Source organism: Eptesicus fuscus, chromosome 2 (assembly GCF_027574615.1).
Source record: "Eptesicus fuscus isolate TK198812 chromosome 2, DD_ASM_mEF_20220401, whole genome shotgun sequence".
Classification (NCBI taxonomy): domain Eukaryota; kingdom Metazoa; phylum Chordata; class Mammalia; order Chiroptera; family Vespertilionidae; genus Eptesicus; species Eptesicus fuscus.
The window spans coordinates 76,943,585-76,965,535 of NC_072474.1; the positions used below are offsets into that span (position 1 = coordinate 76,943,585).

Genomic DNA, 21,951 nt, shown 5'->3' on the forward strand with positions numbered 1-21,951 from the left:
AATTAATAACAAGGTTTTTGTTTTTTTGTTTTTTGTCCTGGAATGAATCCATTGGAGCATATAGGTATGTAAACTGACAATAGGATATCAATTAGGTACTGGGAAAAATGTTTGGCAAGGGAATATTAGAATTAAAGCAATTATGATCTGGTACCCCAGTAAGTAGCTACACTGAAGCAATTGTCAGTTGACAACAAAATTAGAATTTGCCAAAATATGTTCTCTGCAGTGTTCAGTCGAATGCTAGTATGTGTTATGAATAAAAGAGTTCTCTGGCACTACAAACATGGAAAATAGTATAATGCAGGGTAGGTAAAAGTAGGTTTACAGTTGTGAGTATGCAAAACACAGAATTTTATTTTATTATTATTATTTATTAATTATGTATTAATTATTCCATACAAACAATTGTAAACCTACTTTTGCCCTGCCTACCCTGTATTTAAAAGTAAATAGGATAATTTACTGCAAAGTTTTATATATCATAAGGATCTGTGTACTATACAGATTTACTTTACACGTGTGCATAGTCTTATCAAAGCTTTCAATTTTAATATCTTAAAAAGAGATAGACTAAGCAGAGCTTCATAGATGTTTCACTAAGAAACACTTGTTTGCTGTAAAATATTCTACTTGCATAGAAAATACTCTGAGTGTCTTTACTTTAATAACTTAAGCTTTAATTCATAGTTGAGGAGGAATAAAAATAAAATATAGAGTAGAATTTTGGGAATAAAAAATATGGCTGTGCCTTGGTAAGAATATCAGAGAGTGATTTCCTGTACCCCATTCATTAGTTTACGTAGGAAAGACTCTTTTCCCGTAAACTCTTTGTCTTACTTTGGGAAGCATCATAATGTAATGAATTAAAGATGAGCTTTGAAGTCAGTCAGATTCATCTGAATTCCAATTTTTGTCAATGTTGTCCATTAATTATGCAAGTTTCTCCTGGTCTTTCATCCTTGTATATCTCAATTCTTTCTTTTCCTTTTCTGCTCTGGCTGTGTGTCTCTGTGTGTATTATATTCTATACAAATTCATCACCCCTGTGGGTTTGTGCATTCACCATCTCTCCAATACAAAACAGAGAAAATAAGGCAAGGATCTCTCTATGACCACATTCTAATCTTTCCTCTTCCACCCCCAACCCCTAACCTCTGTCAACCACTAAGCTCTTTTCCACTTGTGAAATTTTGTCATTACAAAAATCTTTATAAATGGACTCATACAGCATTTAACTTTTGAGATGTTTTTCTCACTTAGCATAATTCCTTGGAGATCCAGTCAAATTTTTACTTGTATCAATAGTTTGTTTCTTTATATAGTAAGTATAATTCCATGGTATATTTGTACCACAGTGTGGTTAACCCTTCCCTTATTGAAGGTCATCTGGGATGATTATAATTTCGGGAATATTTAACATAAATCTTCTATGAGCATGCGTGTATAGGTAATTGTGTGAACAAAATTTTTCATTTACCTGGAATTAAAATCAAAGAGTGAAATTGCTGCATTGTATAGTAATTCCATGTTTACTTTTGTAAGAAACTTCTTATTTTCTAGAGTGCTGTAATATTTTAGTTTTCTACTAGCAATGCATGAGGAATTCATTTTTTTTTTCACATTCTCACCAGTATCTGGTGGTGTCACTATTTAAAAAATGAAATTCTTTATATAGGTAGATAGTGATACATCATTGTGGTCTTAATTTGAATTTCACTGATGGCTAATGACATTCAGCATCTTCAGCCCAGGCAGTGTTGCTCAGCGGTTTAGCATAGACCTATGAATCAAGAGGTCATGGTTCGATTCTGGGTCAGGGCACATGCCAGGGTTGCAGGCTTGAACCCAGTAGCAGCCAATCTATGAGACTCTCATCAATGATGTTTCTCTCTCTCCCTCTCTCTGAAATCAATACAAACATATATTAAAACAACACAAAACCATATCTTCATGTGTATACTTGCCATCTGCATATTATTGCCAGTAATATGCCTTTTTGTGTCTTTTGTCCATTTTCTAATGGGATTATTGTTTTTCCTGGTGAGTTTTGAGTCACCTTCACTTATAAAGTTTATATTTGCTAGATATAAAATTCTTAATTGACTCCTCCCAACCCCCAGCATTTTGAATATGTCATTCCACTGTTATTCTGGCCTGTAATTGCTTTTGCTGAGGAGGCAACTTATTATTATATTCTTGTTCTTCTCTACTTGAAGATTGGTTTTCCTTTGCAGCTTTCAAAATATTTTAGTATCCTGGCTTTCAGCAGTGTTATTGTAATGTGTCTTTGTATGTATCCTAATTGAGTTCAATGGGCAGTTGAGATTTGAACATCAATATTTTCCATCAAATTTGGGAAAACTTTTATATTTATTCAAATAGTGTCTCTGTCTTTTTTTTTTCTTTCTTCTCCTCTTTTGGGACTATCATTACACGTACGTTGATATGCTTAATTTTGTCTGAGAGATTTCTGATCCTTTGTCCATTTTTATTCAATATCTTTTTATGTTCTTTAGATTGGATCCTTTTTATTGATCTGTTTTCATGAGCACAGTGCATTTTTTCTGTTCATTTACACATTATCACTATATGATTATATGCATGTAATAAGATATAATTTATAGTATTGTTTTATTTACTTTAAAGTATATCAAAATGTTTTACTCTTTTTAAAATGTTCATTTTACCTTATATATATTTGAGATTTATATATAAACAAACTTATGTTAACTCTTATATAGTGATGCATAATACGAATATAACAAATTTTATGTATTCCTATTAATGGCAATGTAAGTCTTTAATAATGTTTGGCTATTTTTTAATATTGGAGGTGTCATGTTGGAGTATGTATCCTTAGTCACCTGTGAAAACCCTGGTTTAAAGTATTTTTAAAATTTGTCTTGTATTGCCAAATAGATCCCCGAATTTGGCTACTAATATATACTCCCAGCATGGAAGAATCCCTGTTCCCTATTGCCCTTCTAAAACTTTATTCCGTATCTGCCTGTGTTTTTCCTAATAAACATACATTTAAATGTATAGAATTATTTTATATTCAGTACTAGAGGTCCGGTGTGAGAATGCGTGCACAGTTGGGGTCCGGCTGGATTGTCCCACCCCTGATTGGGATCGGGCTGATTGGGGGTGGGGCCAGCCAAGGTGGGGGGGTTAGGGGAAGGGCCATCAGGGGGAGGGGCTGGCCAGGGGGAGGGCCTGTGAATGGTTGGCTGATTGGTTCCGCCCCCTGGTCGAACTCCAGGTTGAGGAGACAATTTGCATATTAGCCTTTTATTATATAGGACAGTGATAGGCAACCTTTTGAGCTTGGTGTGTCAAACTTCGCCAAAAAACTGAGCATAACTCGGGTAGTGTGTCACTTTGAGGAAAAAACATTATTTTGCAAATGTTTCATCCTCAGGAGCAGCAAATGTTTCATCCTCGGCATGCGGCCGCCTCAGAGGCCTCGTGTCATCAGAAATGGCTATGCGTGTCAGTGCTGACACATGTGTCATAGGTTCGCCATCTCTGATATAGGATAACCAGCCAAAAGTGGAATGGAAAACTATTATAAAAAAGTTCAAGATGCCCAGGAGCCCACTGAACAATATTTTCTAAGGACTGTTATATAACAGAAAAACTATTAATTGTGTAGCAAACAGAACAGTGAATACAAGTCAAGGACAGCTACCTTCTATAATTATAGATATATCCTTTATTATACCAAGACTCCTGTTTATTTATCTACAAGTAGATATAGAAGTACCAAATAATACTTAAGATTCATTAAGCTAAAAAATTATATGTATCTGTGCCATTATTAGACTTATCTGTTATCTGCATTTACTCTATTTATGTTTCCTGTTACTATGCAATGGTGGTGAAAGAAATTGTGTTCATAAGCTGAGAAAAAGTCAATTCATAACTTGTTTGAATTCTAAGGTCAAAATCACACTGCTAGATTAACTTCACTATTCCCACTTCTGGTTATTAACTAACCTAAGCAAAAGGCCTCAGATGATATAGGAACAATATAGGAAGATAAAGAAAAAATATAGGCAAAAGACCAAGTGGGAAGAATAAATGTAAGATTTCCTTACTGCTGCAATTTTATTAATGCTATAAAGATTTTATATTTGCCTAGAATTCTTAGTATTCCGAGAAAAAACAATTTTCATAGTTATTCTTAAAAACAAATTAACTATTAAAATGTAATAAGGTATAGATTGACTTGATAAAACATTTTTATAAATATTAATCAATTACTGTCTACAGATAGTGTGCCCTATTGTTAAGCTGCATTCTAGCTCTGGCCAGTGTTTCTCAGTGGTCAGGGTGTGGGCAGGGTTTCAGGTTTGATTTCAGTCAAGGGCACTACCTGGGTTGCAGGTTCAATCCTGGCCCTGGTTGGGGTACGTGCAGGAGATAAACATCTCACATTGATATTTCTCTCTCTCTCTCTCTCTCTCTCTCTCTCTCTTTCTCCCTCCCTCCCTGCCTTCCTAATTCTGACCCTTCTACTGTCTAAAAATCAATTTAAAAAAATACTCAAGTGAGGATTAACAGAAAAAAGAAAAAAAAAGCTGCATTCTAATATAGGTCAAAATTAAATTTGCATTAAACTAATGATCAAAAACATATAAAAAGAAACACTGAAAATTTAGAAATCTTGATTTAAAAATATCACTAATCATTTTAAACCACCACCATTAAGTTTTTGGTAAGAAATGTATAGTTTCATTCACTGAGCAATTTTTTGTTGAAATTAATTTTTTGAACAGACACAGCTGGAAAAAAAAAATGACAGCAGGGTAACTTGCAATGGACCCATGGCTGTTCCTTCTTTTACTTTCAACTCCAATAGGGAAGAACTGGGATTCTGATAAAATAAGGCTCTTCTCTCTGGGAGTTCCAGCTCCTGACTTGACAGCATTAACTGTAGGTGGGCTCCATTTCTACAGAATTTTGTTAACACGGCTACGGCAAGTGGATGCTGTGTGCTTTAGTCTATAGTATGGCAATATAATCACTAGATGCGAATGAGAACATAGCCCTAATGTGGCTGTTTCCCAACAAAAAATGAGATGGAAATTCATGTTGAATAGCCACTGATTATAAGAACACCATTAATGAGAGATGTGAATAGAATTGATTTATGGGTGCTATTGTAAAGCCTATATCAGAAGTTTAATGTTATCTACTGAAAAATGAGGGGAGAATAAAGACCAGAGAGTACAGACAACATTATATTTTCTGGTACATATTGAATTGAATTTGATCCCATAAATATTTGTACTATTCCACAGGCTATAAAGTAATCGACTTTGGCTTTACTTCATGCATAGAAAACTAATTGAGTTATTTCTAACAATATTGCTACTTCATACTCATGAGTTTTAAAGATGTTTTAAATAACAAGCTTCTGTTTGATGCAATATTTATATTATTGAGGAAATGTAACAAGATTGTTGATTCAAATTATTTTTGATATATATTTTACTGAAGAGTCATAGATAGTAGAGATATTAAATTTCTGAAATAGGAACTACATATTATATATTTCATTCTTTTAAAACTATGTTGTCCTTGTGGTTGTGCATATAAACCATGGTATTTCTGTTGCTCAATGGACTATGCATGATATTGATCCAAAATTCAGAAAACTGTTTAAGGACAGGTAGATTCTGTTAGTTCTACAACAAAGGCTAACAATTTTATTTTTCAAATAATTTTAATTGATTTCTAGAGAGAGGAAGGGAGAGGGAGAGAGAAATAGAAACATCGATGTGAGCATGAAACATAGATCGGTAGCTTCCTGCATGCCCTTAATCCCCCCCCACCACCACCACCAATCCAGGCATGTGCCCTGACCTGGAATCCAGCTTCTGCATGCCGCCTAAACCCCCCAACCCAGGTATGTTCCCTGACCTGGAATCCAACTGGCCCAAACAACTGGGCCACACTGGTCAGGGTACGATTTTATTTTTTGAACACATAAATACTTCGATTATGAGATATTGAAAATTTTTCTCTTTTGTTGGTTAAAATGACTTCACTTGCCACTTCATTATATGCATTATAATGTTAACTCCTCAAAGAGGGAAAACATTGTTAATACCAGAGAGTTCTGACCACAGATATTAATCAGGCACTAATTAGTGTGTCAATAGCTCTGGGCCTCAGTTTACTCAACTGCAAAATGATGTGGTTGTGTTCTGTTAGTTTATGTCATGTACAGAGTGGAAATTGGAGAAAGCAGTCTTCTCAAATACGAGTTGACTAGCTGTAGCTCTAAACTATTCCTCCTGTATATATTACTTTTGAAGTTTCACACATTCAGGATTAATTTTGAATCACAATAAAATATCTTTCAAAGCATTATGAACCAATATGTAGTTTGCTCTTCTATTTGAACCTCATTGTTTAAGCAGTTGGGCAGCCACTGGACAAGGAGGTGGTCTAGGGCCCCATATTTTGACCCAACATGCACAGGTCTTAATAATATGGTATTTATTCCTAATGAGAAATGGCATGTAGTGAGCAGTAACACATCAGAGTTAATAATAACAAACAGCAAAAAAAGTCAGTCCCAACAATAATAGGATTCCTCATCTTGTCTGCCATTAATCATGTTCCTAAGTCACTTATGCTTTGAAGAATTTCTGGCCTGTTTTTCTCACAATAAATGTCCTGGATTGAATATATTAGGCAATAGCAGACTTCTGCATGCACACATAGACAAATGAGCTCAATTGTACTTTCAACAGGAAGGAAACATAATGATTGTATGTAAGCATAGTACATTTTATAAAATGTTATGGGGAAGAATAATGCTAATCATACAACATGCACCTGAAGAAAATAAGAAAATAAGCAATTTACTTGGGTTCTTGAGTATATTTCTCCTAATTTTAATCAGTAATGCAAAATTGAAAAAAATACAGGAAATAATGAAACTAAAAATCTGAAACCAAAATTACTATAATTAAATTAGACACTAATAAGAAGAAAAACAAAAGATCTTTGGTGTGTTTGAAGTTTCTGTTATTATTATATTGTGTTTCACTTGATTTTTGCAATAGCAGGAAATTTACAGAAATTCTAGACTTCAGATTAACTATTATGAGGTAGCAATTAGAATGTGTTACTCACTGAATGAAATGGGTAAAGTGCCTAACTTCCATATTCAAACTATTTCCCAGGCACTTGCTAAGATCATGAGAGGTACTACTTTTTTAAAACAGCAGTTAATAATTTTAGGTCAGGATATCTTCAGTGAAGTTAGGAAATATACTATCTACACACATGCACACAAACAAATGCACACAGAGAAAATCATAGAATACTATTATATCTAACAATATTTTCAATAAAATGAAAGCCTAGATTTCAGTTCTTTTTGGAGCCTTTCAAAGAAATTATACAAAATATTGTGATCTTAGAGTTATGCTTTGGGCATGTCGGAGTGAAGCTGGAGACAACTGATACTGAGCCATATTGTAACATTTCTCTGCCAAAGAAAATCACTAAGATGATCCTAATTTTATATTATTGAAATAAGAAATATAGGGCCACTGACTGATATGCTATATCCTAGGCTTTTAATCTATGCAGAACAATGAAGAAAGCTATTGAGTGAAAAGAAAACATAATATTTTAAAACATATCATGTTCAAAATAGTGTATTTCTAAATTAAGCTGAAAGTTATAATTGGTAAAATAAAATGCTAATGAAAAATAGTTTTACAGGTTAATATACTAAATTAAATACAAAATAATTATACAAATGATTGGACTAAGAAAATGTCTTAAATGCTTAGAGCTTTTTACTGATGACTAATTTTTAAAATTATGAATTTATACTTTTTATTTTAATTTATAAAATTCAGAGATTTTACAAAGAATCAGATTTATTTTTGTTCAATCAAAAGACAAATCATATTTAATTATGATGTTTGAATTTTTCAAATTAGTGCATCTTTGGAAAAAGAGGGTTGGATATATGTTTGATATTTATGTATTCATTACAAAATCTCTATCAAATGCCATATGTTGTGCCCTGTGGCGACAGACTCTGAGTTATAGTAGAGAAAAAGATAAAAATGTCTCTACCCTCATATCTGTGTTTCAGAGTGTAAGTTATGTAGAGATAGAAAGATAAGAAGGAAGGAAGGAAAGGGGGAAGGAAAGGGAAGGAAGAAAGTAAGAACAAATGAAAGCAGAAAGAAGAAAGGAAGGTAGGAATGATATCTGAAGAAAATGTGAATTTATTTGCGACCGAGCATAGTTGCAATCAGTGCAGTCCTGGGAATCCCGCACAGAAACCCATACATGGAAGACAGGCAGCGGGGCTGCTGAGATGCTCAGCCTGCTTTTTGTGAGCTTGGAGAATTTCTTTTTGTTCTCCTGTCTTCAGTTTTCTCGTTTCAAAAATGAGGAGTAGAATCAGGTCTTTTAAGGCCCTTTCTTCTGTTTTACATTAGATATTAGAAACCTTGGACAGTTTCAATTCTCACTCTAAACCAAGCATGTCAAACTCAAAGGCTAACGCGGGCCAAATAAACAAGGTTTAAGTTTATGTGGGCCACAAAAAACCAAAAGCTTCAACTTTCCTAGAAACATAGGTTTCTTTCGATAGAGACATACTGAATACAAAGGGCTGAAATAAATGAGTAATTGTTAACATAAAATAATAGAACATTTTAATAAAAATTAATATATTTTCTTGAACATTAACTTACCAGACACTGAATAACTGCACAAATTAATAAGAGTAACACAAATAAACCTATTTTTCTTGTTCTCCAAAAGCAGAATATTTCCTGTTGCGCACACCAAACAAGTCAGTCCAAGACTAATGAGTGGCAATGGGCTGCTAAAATATTCGCTGCTAGTGTTAGTGGAGAGAAATAGTGCGCCTGTGCGTAAGGCGCAGTAATCAGTATTAGCGAACGTTGTAGTTCATTATTAATAATCATGTATAACAGGATACTGTAAAAATTAAGTTATGAAATTTTTATTAAAATGTTTCTTACATACCGTTATATTGGCTGGGCCTCAAAAATATTCATTCTGGGCCGCATGCGGCCCGTGGGCTGCGAGTTTGACATGCTTCCTCTAAACAATGTAGTCAGAGTGCCAGTGAGGGGTCTCAGTTTATACATCTAGATGATAGATGAGCTGGGACTAAAACTGGGGCTTCAGGCTGATGATTTTTCCTCTGTACAAGAGCAATCAAGTGTTTCTGTTCAGGCCTTTACAACAGAGTTTCTTACCTTTGTATTTAACCTTAATATATTGATCTGTGGTTAAAAAACAAAGTACACAGAAACACAATAATGAAAACAGAACTAGATGCTAGGCACTCCTGATCATTTGAAAGGTCAAAATCGATTCTGTTCATTTGATGGTTCCTTATCTGTATTGGGGGCGGGGGTATAATGTAAGGGCTATTTCCTGAATCTGTGTTTTTAAGCTTTGAAGGCAAAGGAAGTGATGTATGGGCTAGAGGATTGGAAATGAGGATGATACTAAGAGGCTAAGAGACCTAGGAGCTTGGGGCTGGAAACCTAATAGAGCAATGAGAGGCAGACAGGGAGAAAATAGTTCTTAATGGCTTAGGTAGCAAAAGTTGGTAACTCCATATGCACATGTGGATATGAAAATAAGTCCTTTTTCTCTTCCACTCTTCTGATGAATGTGGCTGACTTGTGATGCCTGGCCAGGCATAGGATTAGAATGCAAATGACTTGGACTTTTCAGTGTCCAGTGGGAAAAGAAGCAAGCCCAGGCATCTGGGAGAGAAATCAAGCCTGCCCAAGCTGTCTGTGTAGCTAGAGGAAACAAACACGGAAGCCTGGGCTCAGAGGCTGGGCCTTGAGGAGTACCTGGAAGGGAAGAACAGAGCTGCAGTCTCCATATTGCATTCAGTGACCACACTTTCCAAATGCCGAGGCGCCTCATTTGTAGTAATCAAAGGATTAGCAAATACTTTTATTAAACCATGGATTATAAGAAATCCAATACAATTGAGCAGAAAATATTGTGTTTTCTATCAGGGCCCTTCATTATGTTACAGTAATATCCTTGATATGACATTTGCAAAAGTGTCTAAGAATATACCTTCCAGGTTCTTAAGTTCTTAATGACTGTTACTTTCTCTCCATCCTCTCCTTTCATTTTCATAGGTAAGATTTTCCTAATGATGACAGGAAATCCTCTTTGTATTAAAAGGGGGGGGGATCTTGGGAGAACTCAAAGTTTTATTTCAGCCAATTTAAAATAAATGAAATATATTTGTCCATTTCTTAGCATATTTATCTAAATAGGAGAAGATATGTATGGGAAATGTGTATATATTATGTGTTTGATTCTTTGAATGGCTTATGGCCATAATTATTTAAATTAAAATATTTCTATTCATTCATTAGAAATAGAAAATTTGAGACTTCATTTATATTTTGGAGATTTGAAAAGAAAAATAAATAAAATACCACCATAATAAATTTTAACATCAAAGAAAATTACAGTATTTCTCTTCTTAATTGAGAATATTCAGAGAAGCAGATACTTATGCACAGACTTTGAAATTATCACCCAAAGCAGTAAATATTAAACTGTCTTGTCAAGTGCTTCTTGGCTTGCATTTTTAATAATATTTGTGGTACCTTCAACTTTGTACAGGCAAAGACTGTGAAATGCTTGCTTTATAACTTTGGAAGAAGCTGCTGTTTCAATTCCTTTTGTCCATTTCCTTTTACTTGCTAGCAGGGTCCTATTGGAATATATGTTGCAGAAATAGAACCTCTATACATGAATTAAAGCCAAGGGATTTGAAATCTTCTGTGTTTTGTATCAGAAGACTATTATAAATTGAAATATAAAACAAAGATAATGTGGCATTTTGATATTCTTCTTTTCTGAGAACATTTCAGTGCTATTTTCTATTTTACTAATTCAAAGGATATCTTTTAATTAATCTCATTACAGTAAGTTATTTTTATTGTTTTCACTTGGTTAGTGGTAGTGCTCTTTTTCATGAATTATTAATCATGGCATTCATGATTAATAAGTATAATAAAGAGATTGATCCCTGGATTGCATCAGGAAAAAAAATGTAAGTAGATTAATGACAGAGTGCTGAAATAGAAGGCTGAGTTAGAAATGCAAACTGCTAAGTAGGAGTTTAAATACATTCTGAGAGAGGAAAAGTGAGATGAAATGAAATGAACTAAGGCTTCCCATAACACCATCATGTGAAGGTTGTTAGAGATAAAATCTTGATGTTTCTCTTGTGAATTTAAGGAGCTCAGAAGTTTTCCCTCATTAGCACATTTTACTATGCCTGTCTAATGGCAGCTAGAATTTTGAGAGGGGCCATCAGAGGTAGATGATTTATGGGCATCCCTGGGACAACACATTTGTCACGTTTTTGTCAGTTGAACAGAACTAAGATATAATGCTTTATTTAATTTTGTGTCTGAAGAAATGAGGTCCTATCAAGTTTATCTCTATTGATATCTGAAATCACATTCTGGATTTATTGAAAGTCATTATTGTTTCATTAGAGGCCCAGTACATGAATTCATGCACCAGTGGGGTCCCTCAGCCTGGCCTGTGGGATCGGGCCAAAACCGGCTCTCCGACATCCCCTGAGGGGTCCCAGATTGCAAGAGGGTGCAGGCCAGGCCAAGGGACCCCACTGGTGCATGATCAGGACTGGGGTGGGACACAGGAGGTTGGCCAGCCAGGGAGGGACCACGGGAGGGCTCCAGGGCATGCCTGGCCCATCTCGCTCACACTAGATCAGCCAGACCCCCAGCAGCACGCTCACCTACAGGTTGGAGCGTCTTCTCCCTGGTGGTCAGTGCATGTCATAGAGACTGGTTGACTGGTCAGCTGTCTGCCTGCCAGGGGTCAGTGCACATCACAGTGAGTGTTTGAAGAGCCTTAGCTTATCATTAGCATGTTATGCTTTGACTGGTTCAACAGCTGACTGGATACTTAGCATATTAGGCCTTTATTATATGGGAATTGCTCTGTGTGTTTCATGGCCAATTTTAAAGAGTTAAAAATTACATATAGTTTTGTCTACACAGATTTTTCACAGGTTTAAGAAATTTCTTAAATTATAGTAAAATATTTATGAAGAAAACAATTGCTTCTATATTGTTCAGACAGGGTATGGTACATTGAGATTCTCAAAATGGGAGTATTTTACTAGGAAAGAGATTGGCTTAGATCTCTTCTTTGACCAAGTAATATTTTTTTGAAGCTGTATAAATTATACTTAATTTTTCTACATTCTGTGTATACTTAGAACTCTTAAGGGCATGCATAAAATGATGCATTGGTAAAAAAGAATTAATGCATTCCCAGGATATAAAAGCGCATCAGTATTTGAGATGACAAGGCTCTACATATTACTGATCTGTAATTTTTACCTCTATATTATATGTCTCTAGGTTTATATTAGTGGATAAACTTATGAATAAACATTTAGTTATCCAATTTGTAAAAAATGTCCAACACAGATTGGTTCAAAGAAATAAGATACATTAAGCACCCAGATACATTAATTAACTGTAAACTAATGACTTCTCTTTCACGTTTTATTACATTCACGTGTTATTTGTAACATGCCAGAATTACATAAGTATGATTTCACTTGTCACATTTTCCTTTCTTCTTTTCCTCATTTACTACTATTTTCTCATTGGTGTCTTTCAAATGATATTGTTTCTTTTAACTCTAAGACTTCATTTACCTCTTAGTCTATATATTTTCTTCCAAATATACATATTTTTTCTTTCACTGTCCCTTGTTGTTAACTGCATACACATTCAACTATATTTTATCTATACACTGAAATACATGTTGGTGTTATTTTCTGGGTAATATTATTCATATGTGTTCACCTGTGAGTTACACTGGAGATCGTAAATTACTATTTTAGCTAATTTTATAATTTTATACTTGTTATATAGCTCCTCCTCTCAATACTGTACATCAAGTATACAGAAATTTGTACATCTGAATAAGTTTCCTTTGACTATTTTTTCTGGCTATTGTCTAATTTTTAAACATGTTTTTCTATTTTATATTATACAGTGGGAAGAGATTGGTGAAGTGGATGAAAATTATGCCCCTATCCACACATACCAAGTATGCAAAGTTATGGAACAGAATCAGAATAACTGGCTTCTGACCAGTTGGATCTCTAACGAAGGTGCTTCCCGAATCTTCATAGAACTTAAGTTTACTCTGCGGGACTGCAACAGCCTTCCTGGGGGCCTGGGGACCTGCAAGGAAACGTTTAACATGTATTACTTTGAGTCAGATGATGAGCATGGGAGAAACATCAAGGAAAACCAATACATCAAAATCGATACCATTGCCGCTGATGAAAGCTTTACGGAACTTGATCTTGGGGACCGTGTCATGAAACTGAATACAGAGGTTAGAGATGTCGGACCGCTAAGCAAAACGGGATTTTATCTTGCCTTCCAAGACCTGGGTGCTTGCATCGCTCTGGTTTCTGTGCGCGTGTACTACAAGAAGTGTCCTTCTGTGGTACGGCACTTGGCTGTCTTCCCTGACACAATCACGGGAGCTGATTCTTCGCAGTTGCTGGAAGTATCGGGCTCTTGTGTCAACCACTCGGTGACGGAGGAACCACCCAAAATGCACTGCAGCGCCGAAGGGGAGTGGCTGGTGCCCATCGGGAAATGCATGTGCAAGGCAGGCTATGAAGAGAAAAATGGCACCTGTCAAGGTAAGGGCTTGCCTGTGCATCCGCAGGGGCTGCCTGCTTCAGTTGGATCGTGTGCATGTATTTCCTCCAAGGATTATGAGCAGGTGACCTTTTACTTGGCTAATTTATGGAGATTATTTCTTTTGAGTTTGATATCTCTCTTCTCGGGATTTTAAAATGGCTGGCAACGATGAAAGATTTAATGTTCTATTTTACTGGCTATACATAGTTAATACTCAGAAAGTGTCTTACATGAAGTGTAATATTTCATATTCATTTTGCTTTCAGAAGCTTCAGAAGTTTTATTTTTGAACAACTCAAACCAAGGGATTATCTCTTTGTATGTAACTTTATTTGTATGATTATTATCTGCTACTCTACTGTTATTTTCTCTCCATGAAGAAAAAGTGGTAATTTTACTTGCTTTCTAAAATCCAAATGCAAATCTTAGATGAGACTTGTTTGGGCATACTTTTAACTGCCTTTTAAAAATTCTTCAATAATAAGTTCAGCCATATGAACTCCATAGGGAAATATCTGTAAGCTGCAGGACTTAGTTTAACTGTGTTATTTACCTATAATTGCCATTGCATGTTGGTTTTTAAACATTTACAGGTCATTTTTGGATGCATAGGAAGTAGAGCCAAGAAAACAACAGCTTGGAAATAGAGCTAATACAAAAAGGTTATTTCAAAGCAATTTGCACTTGGAGATTCTTTTTATTTTAATTTATTTTAAATTGAACCTTGATCATACATTCTTCCCTCTACATTTGAAAACACTCTCATTTTGCCCACAATGTAGTGAGTTGCCCTTTTAAATTTGGATTTTTATCAATGGCTTTTTCAAAGAAGATAGTACTTTATGTGAAAGTAAAGAACAGCTTATAAGGAAGATTTTTTTTCTTAAAAATTCATTCATCCTTATGAACCTGCACTTGCTTTCATCATGATATGCATGTACTTAATAGGTAATGAGAGTTAATGTGTATTAACTAAGGAGAAAACCAAATATTGAGGCGTCACCCTAGTCCCACCTGGTAGCTTCAGGTGCATGTTTTTGCTAAATCCAATATGTAACGTGAATCAGGCTTGTTCAAGTTTGTTCAGGCCTGAATGTAGATTGATTATAAATCCAGGGAAACAAAACTAGGGAAGTTACCTATAAAGCACAGTGATGCTGCTTAATTTTTTTCTCTCTAGAAATATGTTGCACCATTTTTAAATTTCCTTTTTCAGCATTAGCTCATATGTATTGTGCCTTCTGTATTTAAGTGTATGGTTGGTGTTTTGTCATGTAATCTACATTTCTAGACACACACACACACACACACACACACACACACATGAACATAAAGTTTTATTAAATCAAAATTATTTTTAGGTATGCTTTTAACATTGTCAGGGAAATGAATTAGTTTTTATTCAGGATTGTATTTAAAGGAAAATTCTAAATAACTTTACCTTAACTTTTTTTTTTTTTTAGCAGTCTTCTTAGTGTAAGGTGAGGATATATGTAATTGTGGAAACAAATATAACCTATTGAATACATTTCATTCTGTTCTCTAAAATGTTTACAATATAAATCTTATCATTTCTAAAAATGTGTTTGCTAGTATTATAAAGCAGCATGCTCTATTTGATTAGTTGTTTATGTAATTTTGAAGAATATGTGGTCATTTTAGTTCAGAGCACAATGACCTTTGTCTTTATTCGGATTGACAGAAGGTATCAGAGACCTCTGCATTTGTAGAGGATACACTTTTATTACTCCTGGGATTAAAATAATACCTTTATGATGAAAATATATTGGGGAAGTAGTGTCCTGAAGGAATGTGTCTTAGTGCAGGCATTAGATGCATGCTTTTCTCTTAGCATACTCTTGCCTTAATAATTGAAAAGAGACTTCATTGAGAGACAATGGGGTGAGCAGCATCGTCTATACTGTAGAAAAGGTCACTAAACTGGACTCTGTCTCAATGTGTTTACTACTCCACCCTAGTAGTAGGAACAAAGCTGCAGGGTCATGAAGGCTGTTGTACAGAATGTAATGAGTCTGTATGAATAGTGCCTCTTGGTGTTTTCCAGTGTACAAATAGTATCTGGCCACACTATGAGGAAGTCCAAATGTTTATTCTATAAATAACATCTCACTGAATGAATAAATAAGTGTTGAAGGTTTGCTTTAGAAAATTAAGGCATCATAGCTATTCCCTAGACATTTATATCTATATATACATGCAAGTAAATGTATGTGCATAGTGTCTTATAAAATTCCACCATAAAGCTAAACCAGAGATTTTCAACCTTTTTCATCTCATGGACTACATAAGCTAATTACTGAAGTCTGCACGCACGTGCATGCGCACACACACACACATTTGCCAATCTAACAAAAAATGGATATACTTTGGTTCATTCACATCAGATGGCTATTGTTGTGTTAGCTGTCGTTTTTCATTTGACCATCTAAGGGATAAAAGGCCAGTACCCCTGACTAAATAGTCAGGTATTGCATGTTTTAAAAATTCTTGTGCACACCAGTTCGCAATCACTGCTCTATTCTATGATCTTATTCTGCTATCCCCAAACTTTTAAGTGAAGATCTCAGTGTTTTAGAAATATATTTGACAGGCCAGAATTCTATGAATCATTCTTAACATTTCCTTTCTACTCACTACCCAATTCTAATCTATCACAAAATAGTTATAGAAATGGCAACCCAATTATCTTGTAAAATCATTTATGTCTCTCTGTTTTCTTTCCCTCCAATCTATAAGCATATCTGGTTAGAACTTTATTATCAAATTTAACCAATGACTTTGTATATACTTTTTATTTTAGCCATGTGAATGTATCATGTCTACAAAAATGCAAATCTGGTTGTTTCACACACCTGTCCTCAGGCCCCACCTAACCCCAACACCTACACTTGAAATACTTCAGTAGTTTTTCTTTAAAATAAAGTTTTTACAGTCGCTTAAGATCTTGCATGGTTGTTTTTTAAAAATATATTTTATTGATTTTTACAGAGAGAGGAAGGGAGAGGGATAGAGAGTCAGAAACATCGACGAGAGAGAAACATTGATCAGCTGCCTCCTGCACACCCCCTACTGGGGATGTGCCCGCAACCAAGGTACATGCCCTTGACCAAAATCGAACCTGGAACCTTTCAGTCCACAGGCCAATGCTCTATCCACTGAGCCAAACCAGTTAGGGCAGATCCTGTATGGTTTTGACCCTATTATCTCTCTGAACACATCTTAAACTATGCTTTTCCCATCCACTATGCACTAGCCACACTGACTTCCTTCCAATTTCTCAAAGGCAGTTTGCTCACTCTCACTAATTCTTCTGTGATTCTGTTACCTTCCCTTACACATTTTGTTTTACCTCCTTAATGCCAGGTTAACTCACACTACTCCTTCAGCTCTGTGGTCCAGCTCCTCTTCCTCAGGAAGGCGTTCTCTGACCCCTCAAGACTAGGTCAGGCCTGTTATTTACTCATATAATTGTTCCTTCAAAGAGCCTATTAGAGTTATAATTTTGCACCTATTTGTTATTATTTGATTCATGATTCTCCCCACCCCTATCGGACTACACAATCCTCAATGGCAGAGGTGATGTTCTTTAAGGAATGAGAAAGAAATCAAAAGGTAGGGACAACAAATTCAAAGTGAGGAAATAGAATGTGCAAAGGCATAAAAGAACACTGTGGTTTACAATTATTGATTTATTTATCTTTGTATTTATCAGTTGAAAATATCCTTGTTTACAAAGTTGATGTATTTTAAATCCATCCTTTCTTAGTCCTAAGATTCTCAGGCCAAATTTTCAAGGTATTAAATAATATGTGATTGGCCTGTGATATATTAACTATTATAGAGGCCATCTTAGTGATTTTTGTAGAACTTAAAACATCATATACTGAAATATGTTGATAAGTTGGCCTTATTATACATTTATATTTAATAACTCAGTTTCATTTTTTTATATGTAAGATTAACATCAAACAATGATCTGCATGGACTATGAGAATATTCAGGTTGAAATGTAGAATCCCAATTTTGTTGTTGTTTTGTCTTTTTTGTTGTCACTAAGTTTTCAAAGTCCTCAATAAGACAAAGAGCAATGAGTATTAGAGCATAGATTTTGGTTTGCTAGGTAAAATTTTGCCCTTAGATTACTTGATACCATAACATAGGTGTTTTTTTTTTAATTTTTCACATAGAATAAGTAATGAAAAACTTTTTATTGATACAAATGTGAAACTGGATACTCAGATGGGTAAAGGAGCATACTTTGGTATTACAGTTGATGTAATACATGAAATTCCCCAAATGTCTTTTGAGTTTATTTCTGCATCTTATAGTAATAGAAAGATAAATGCATTTGGAAAATGGTTAATTATTACATCAAATAGGAAGGCTTTGCCGCGTATATCTCATCAATCATATTTTGCTATAGTTCTGTATTCTTTTGCCCCTTAAATAAAATGTTAAATATTCTAGAATGAAGATAATGTACTTTGGTCATAGTGAGATAGAAAAGTGAGATATCTTCTTAGTTTTACCTCTTTTGGGATTTAATTAAAGATATAACTATAATAAGAAGCTGATGTTTGAGTAAATCTATTCTAATGATTTTCATATATTAATATTTACCAAGTTTGTACCTAGAGGTGATATGGTAGTTGCTCTCAGATCAGGCTCATGTGACCTGATATATGTGCAGGGCATGATGAGTTGACTCAAAGACTTTTAGAGACTAGACCTTCAGGATTGAGACTACTGGGCAGCTCACTGACACATGGCTTAAACTCAGAAGACAACTAAAAAGTGATTCTGGAGTCTTAGCCCATTTAGCAAGTCAGTGACCTATCAACTTCATGCCCACTCACTGAACTCCCTTTAAGAGAAATTGACTACATTTTCCCTAATAATTTGGCTTTAATGAGGTAACAAAATACTCTGGTTTCCATTGTATTAACTTAAAATATAGAGTTCATTTATTTTGCTAAGGCTTACTTTTATGCCTGAATTTTCTATAATAAACTCATTTTAAGTATACAGATTTATTTCTTTGAAATGTTCTTTATTTTCAGAAACTAATAATGTATTAAATCTATTTATACAAGTATGTTTTCCTACTTGTGATTTATTATTATTTCTGATGAAATTCATGCTGTTCTTTCCCCTTAAGAGTCATATAAAAAATTTTTGAGTACAAAATGCTTAGCAAAAACCCATTTTGGAAGTTTCTGCTTTTTATTGAAGTGAATGTGTTTGACAGAAGCAATTGAGTTCACATGAATCAAATGTTGCCTGCTGACTTCTCTTGTGATTATGTTGCTGACTTACTCAGATGCAAGGCAAGACCACTAATCTTCATCAGTTGCTAGTGGGATGAAGTAGTAATTTGAAATTACCCCTAGATAATTATAGTTTCATTTATATCAAATGGAGAAAGAGATTTAGATTGTGGGTCACTGCCAAAACCAGTCAAAGTGAAGAAGGTATATAATGCATGCTAAAATGCAGGGTAAGAGGAGTTATACATCGAGGGCTGTGGAGAAAAAGCACTTATTAATTGTCCAACTGAGAAATGATTGCACAGCAAGAAAAATGTAGTGGAAATACTAAGCTGAAGAAAGAGCTTTGATTCAGAAACAGTACAGATACTGCAGGGAGTAATATGTCGATCATTCATACTTCTGGTGCATATTTATGTTTGAAATAAAATTGGCTGGAAATATAGTGTATTAGGTGTTCCTGTAATTATGCATTGGAGAGCCTAGTTATTTTTAATTAGGCACATTACCAAAAAAAAAAAAAAAATCAAAGAGGTTGAAATTCTGGTTCTATTTGGTATGCTCTGTTATGCAACAAAAAGAAACTAATTTTAATTTCTAAATTTTGACAAAAGATGGCAATTATGAAGTACAGAGTATCAGTAATGTGTGTGTGCGTGTGTGTGTGTGCGTGTGTGTGTGTGTGTGTGTGTGTGTGTGTATGTGTCCTGCTGCTCTGAACCACCATCATCAGGACAATTAAATTGCTAAGTCATTTAATCCATTTGCAGGTATTATAAATAATAATAATAATAATAATAATTGTTGTGGATCAGATCTATTAAAGTTTTAGAATGCACTCTGCATTTGTTTTTGTTTCTTTTTAATCAAGGTTTCTCAGTACTGACACTATTAACACTTTGGGCTGGATAGCTTTTTGGTTGGGCGAGGGGATAGTGCTATTCATTGCAGGATTTTTAGCAGCTTCTCTGGCCTCTAATTCCCATTTAGAGGAATACTCCACTCCCCATTTTGATAGTCAAAAAATGCCTCCATATTTTGCCAAGTGTCCCCTGGGGACAAAATCACTCCCAGTTGAGAACCACTAACCAAAATACGTATATTCTCTCTGATATGCATGCATATAAGCATAACCCATGGACACAGACAGTAGGGGGATGAGGGCATGTGCTGGGGGGTGGGAACAGCTGAGGAGAGGTCAATGGGGGAAAAAGGAGATAATACTTTAAACAGTAAAGAATTAAAAAAAAGAAAAAACATACTCCCTCTGCCTATGTGAATAGATATGCTAATAAAACTAAATATGTATGCAAAGTGAATATTTTTCTTATAATTCTGCCAAGCAAAGGAAGTGAACGTTTTGAAATGTGACCAATTTAATTTGGATATAGTCGGAAAGACACTGCTTGTGGGAGGCCGCATGCTCTAGTGGCTTAAGCACATAGGTTCTGAGCCAGCATTCTTGGATTCAAATACTACCTTTGCCATTTATGAGATCTATGTCCCTACAAGTTATTGAATCTCTCTATTCCTTGCTTTCCTCATCTCTACCTTATAGCAATTCTATAACACATGTCAAATTCACTTAGAATAGTGCCTAGCACCCTGTACTTACTCAATGAACATTAGCTATTCCTTAAGCTCTTATTAAAAATAAAATGTATTTATGGGAATATATATCTGTTTATTGTAAAATACAGGAGAGCTTCTGGTTAGAAAACTCTAGTTTTCTTAAATTAGACAGTATATTCTTTTTAAAAATATATTTTTATTGATTTTAGAGAGGAAGGGAGACAGAGAGAGAGAGATAGAAACATCAATGATGAGAGATAATCATTGATTGGCTGCCTCCTGCAAGTCCCATACTGGCATCGAGCCTGCAACCTAGACATGTGCCCTGACCAGGAATCAAACCCATGACCTTCTGGTTCATAGGTGGGTGCTCAACCACTGAACCATGGTGGCTGGGTGATAGTACATTCTTGAGCAGTATTGTTTATTAAAGGATACGCCTACATTTTTATTTATTCGGTGATCAAAACAATGTACATATATTAGAACCTTGTTTATTAAAATTATTTTCTCTGGTTTAAAAGTATCACTCATTCTTTTAAGTTATTATTGCACTGTGCATCTATGCAATTCCTGTATCCTAAGAATGCAGACATAGGCATATAGACATATATATAGACTCACAACTACAGTTACAGTTTATGAAAGTGGCTAACGGCAATGTGAGGGTGCAGGTTTAGGTAGAGTGGTCATAGGCAGGGAAAAAAACATGCAAAAAACATGTTGGGGAATGGCTTAACACACAGAGGGAACGTTCAGTACAGGGATCTATCATATCACATTAATCAATTGTGTGCACATTTCTTTTATTTCTAAAATCATATTATATTTTAAAATGTATTTGAATATTAAAAGCTAAGTAATAAAAGAGCTGCTAACTCCTGAAACTACCTGCAACAAGGGATTTTATATATATATATATATATATATATATATATATTAGAGAATTTTTAATAATATCTGGGGTCAAATGGGTCAAATACATGCATAGCAAACATGAAACAGTTTAGTTCATTTATGAGTAGTATTGGATACTACTTGTAAATTATTATGCCCTTGAAAATGAAAACCTTTTGTTTTTTTAAGTACCTGATATTTTACTGGTCCAACAATGATTAGCAACTTGTGAATTTCCTGCTATGTGTGCATAGTAAAAAAGGGAGACTTGGCCATGAAAGAAAGGGAATCAAAGAACCAAACATTCTGTAATCCCTCCTGGAGGCACATTTAAACTTGATTTTCACTCCTACTTTCTCACTCATTAAAGAAAGGATACTACTTAAAGTTTTGAGTCATACACACACACACACACA

The 21,951-nt window shown here is 34.8% G+C and overlaps 1 protein-coding gene across 4 annotated transcripts in view; it reads left to right on the plus strand.

Moving 5' to 3' along the window:
• The window catches only part of EPHA5 (EPH receptor A5), a 339,786-nt gene that overhangs the window by 64,620 nt on the left and 253,215 nt on the right, over positions 1 to 21,951 (plus strand). For all 4 annotated transcript variants that reach the window (XM_054728753.1, XM_054728760.1, XM_054728756.1 and 1 more), the window contains exon 3: positions 13,114 to 13,777. In XM_054728753.1, the coding sequence (XP_054584728.1) occupies positions 13,114 to 13,777 (664 nt within the window). The remainder of the gene's footprint in view (positions 1 to 13,113; positions 13,778 to 21,951) is intronic.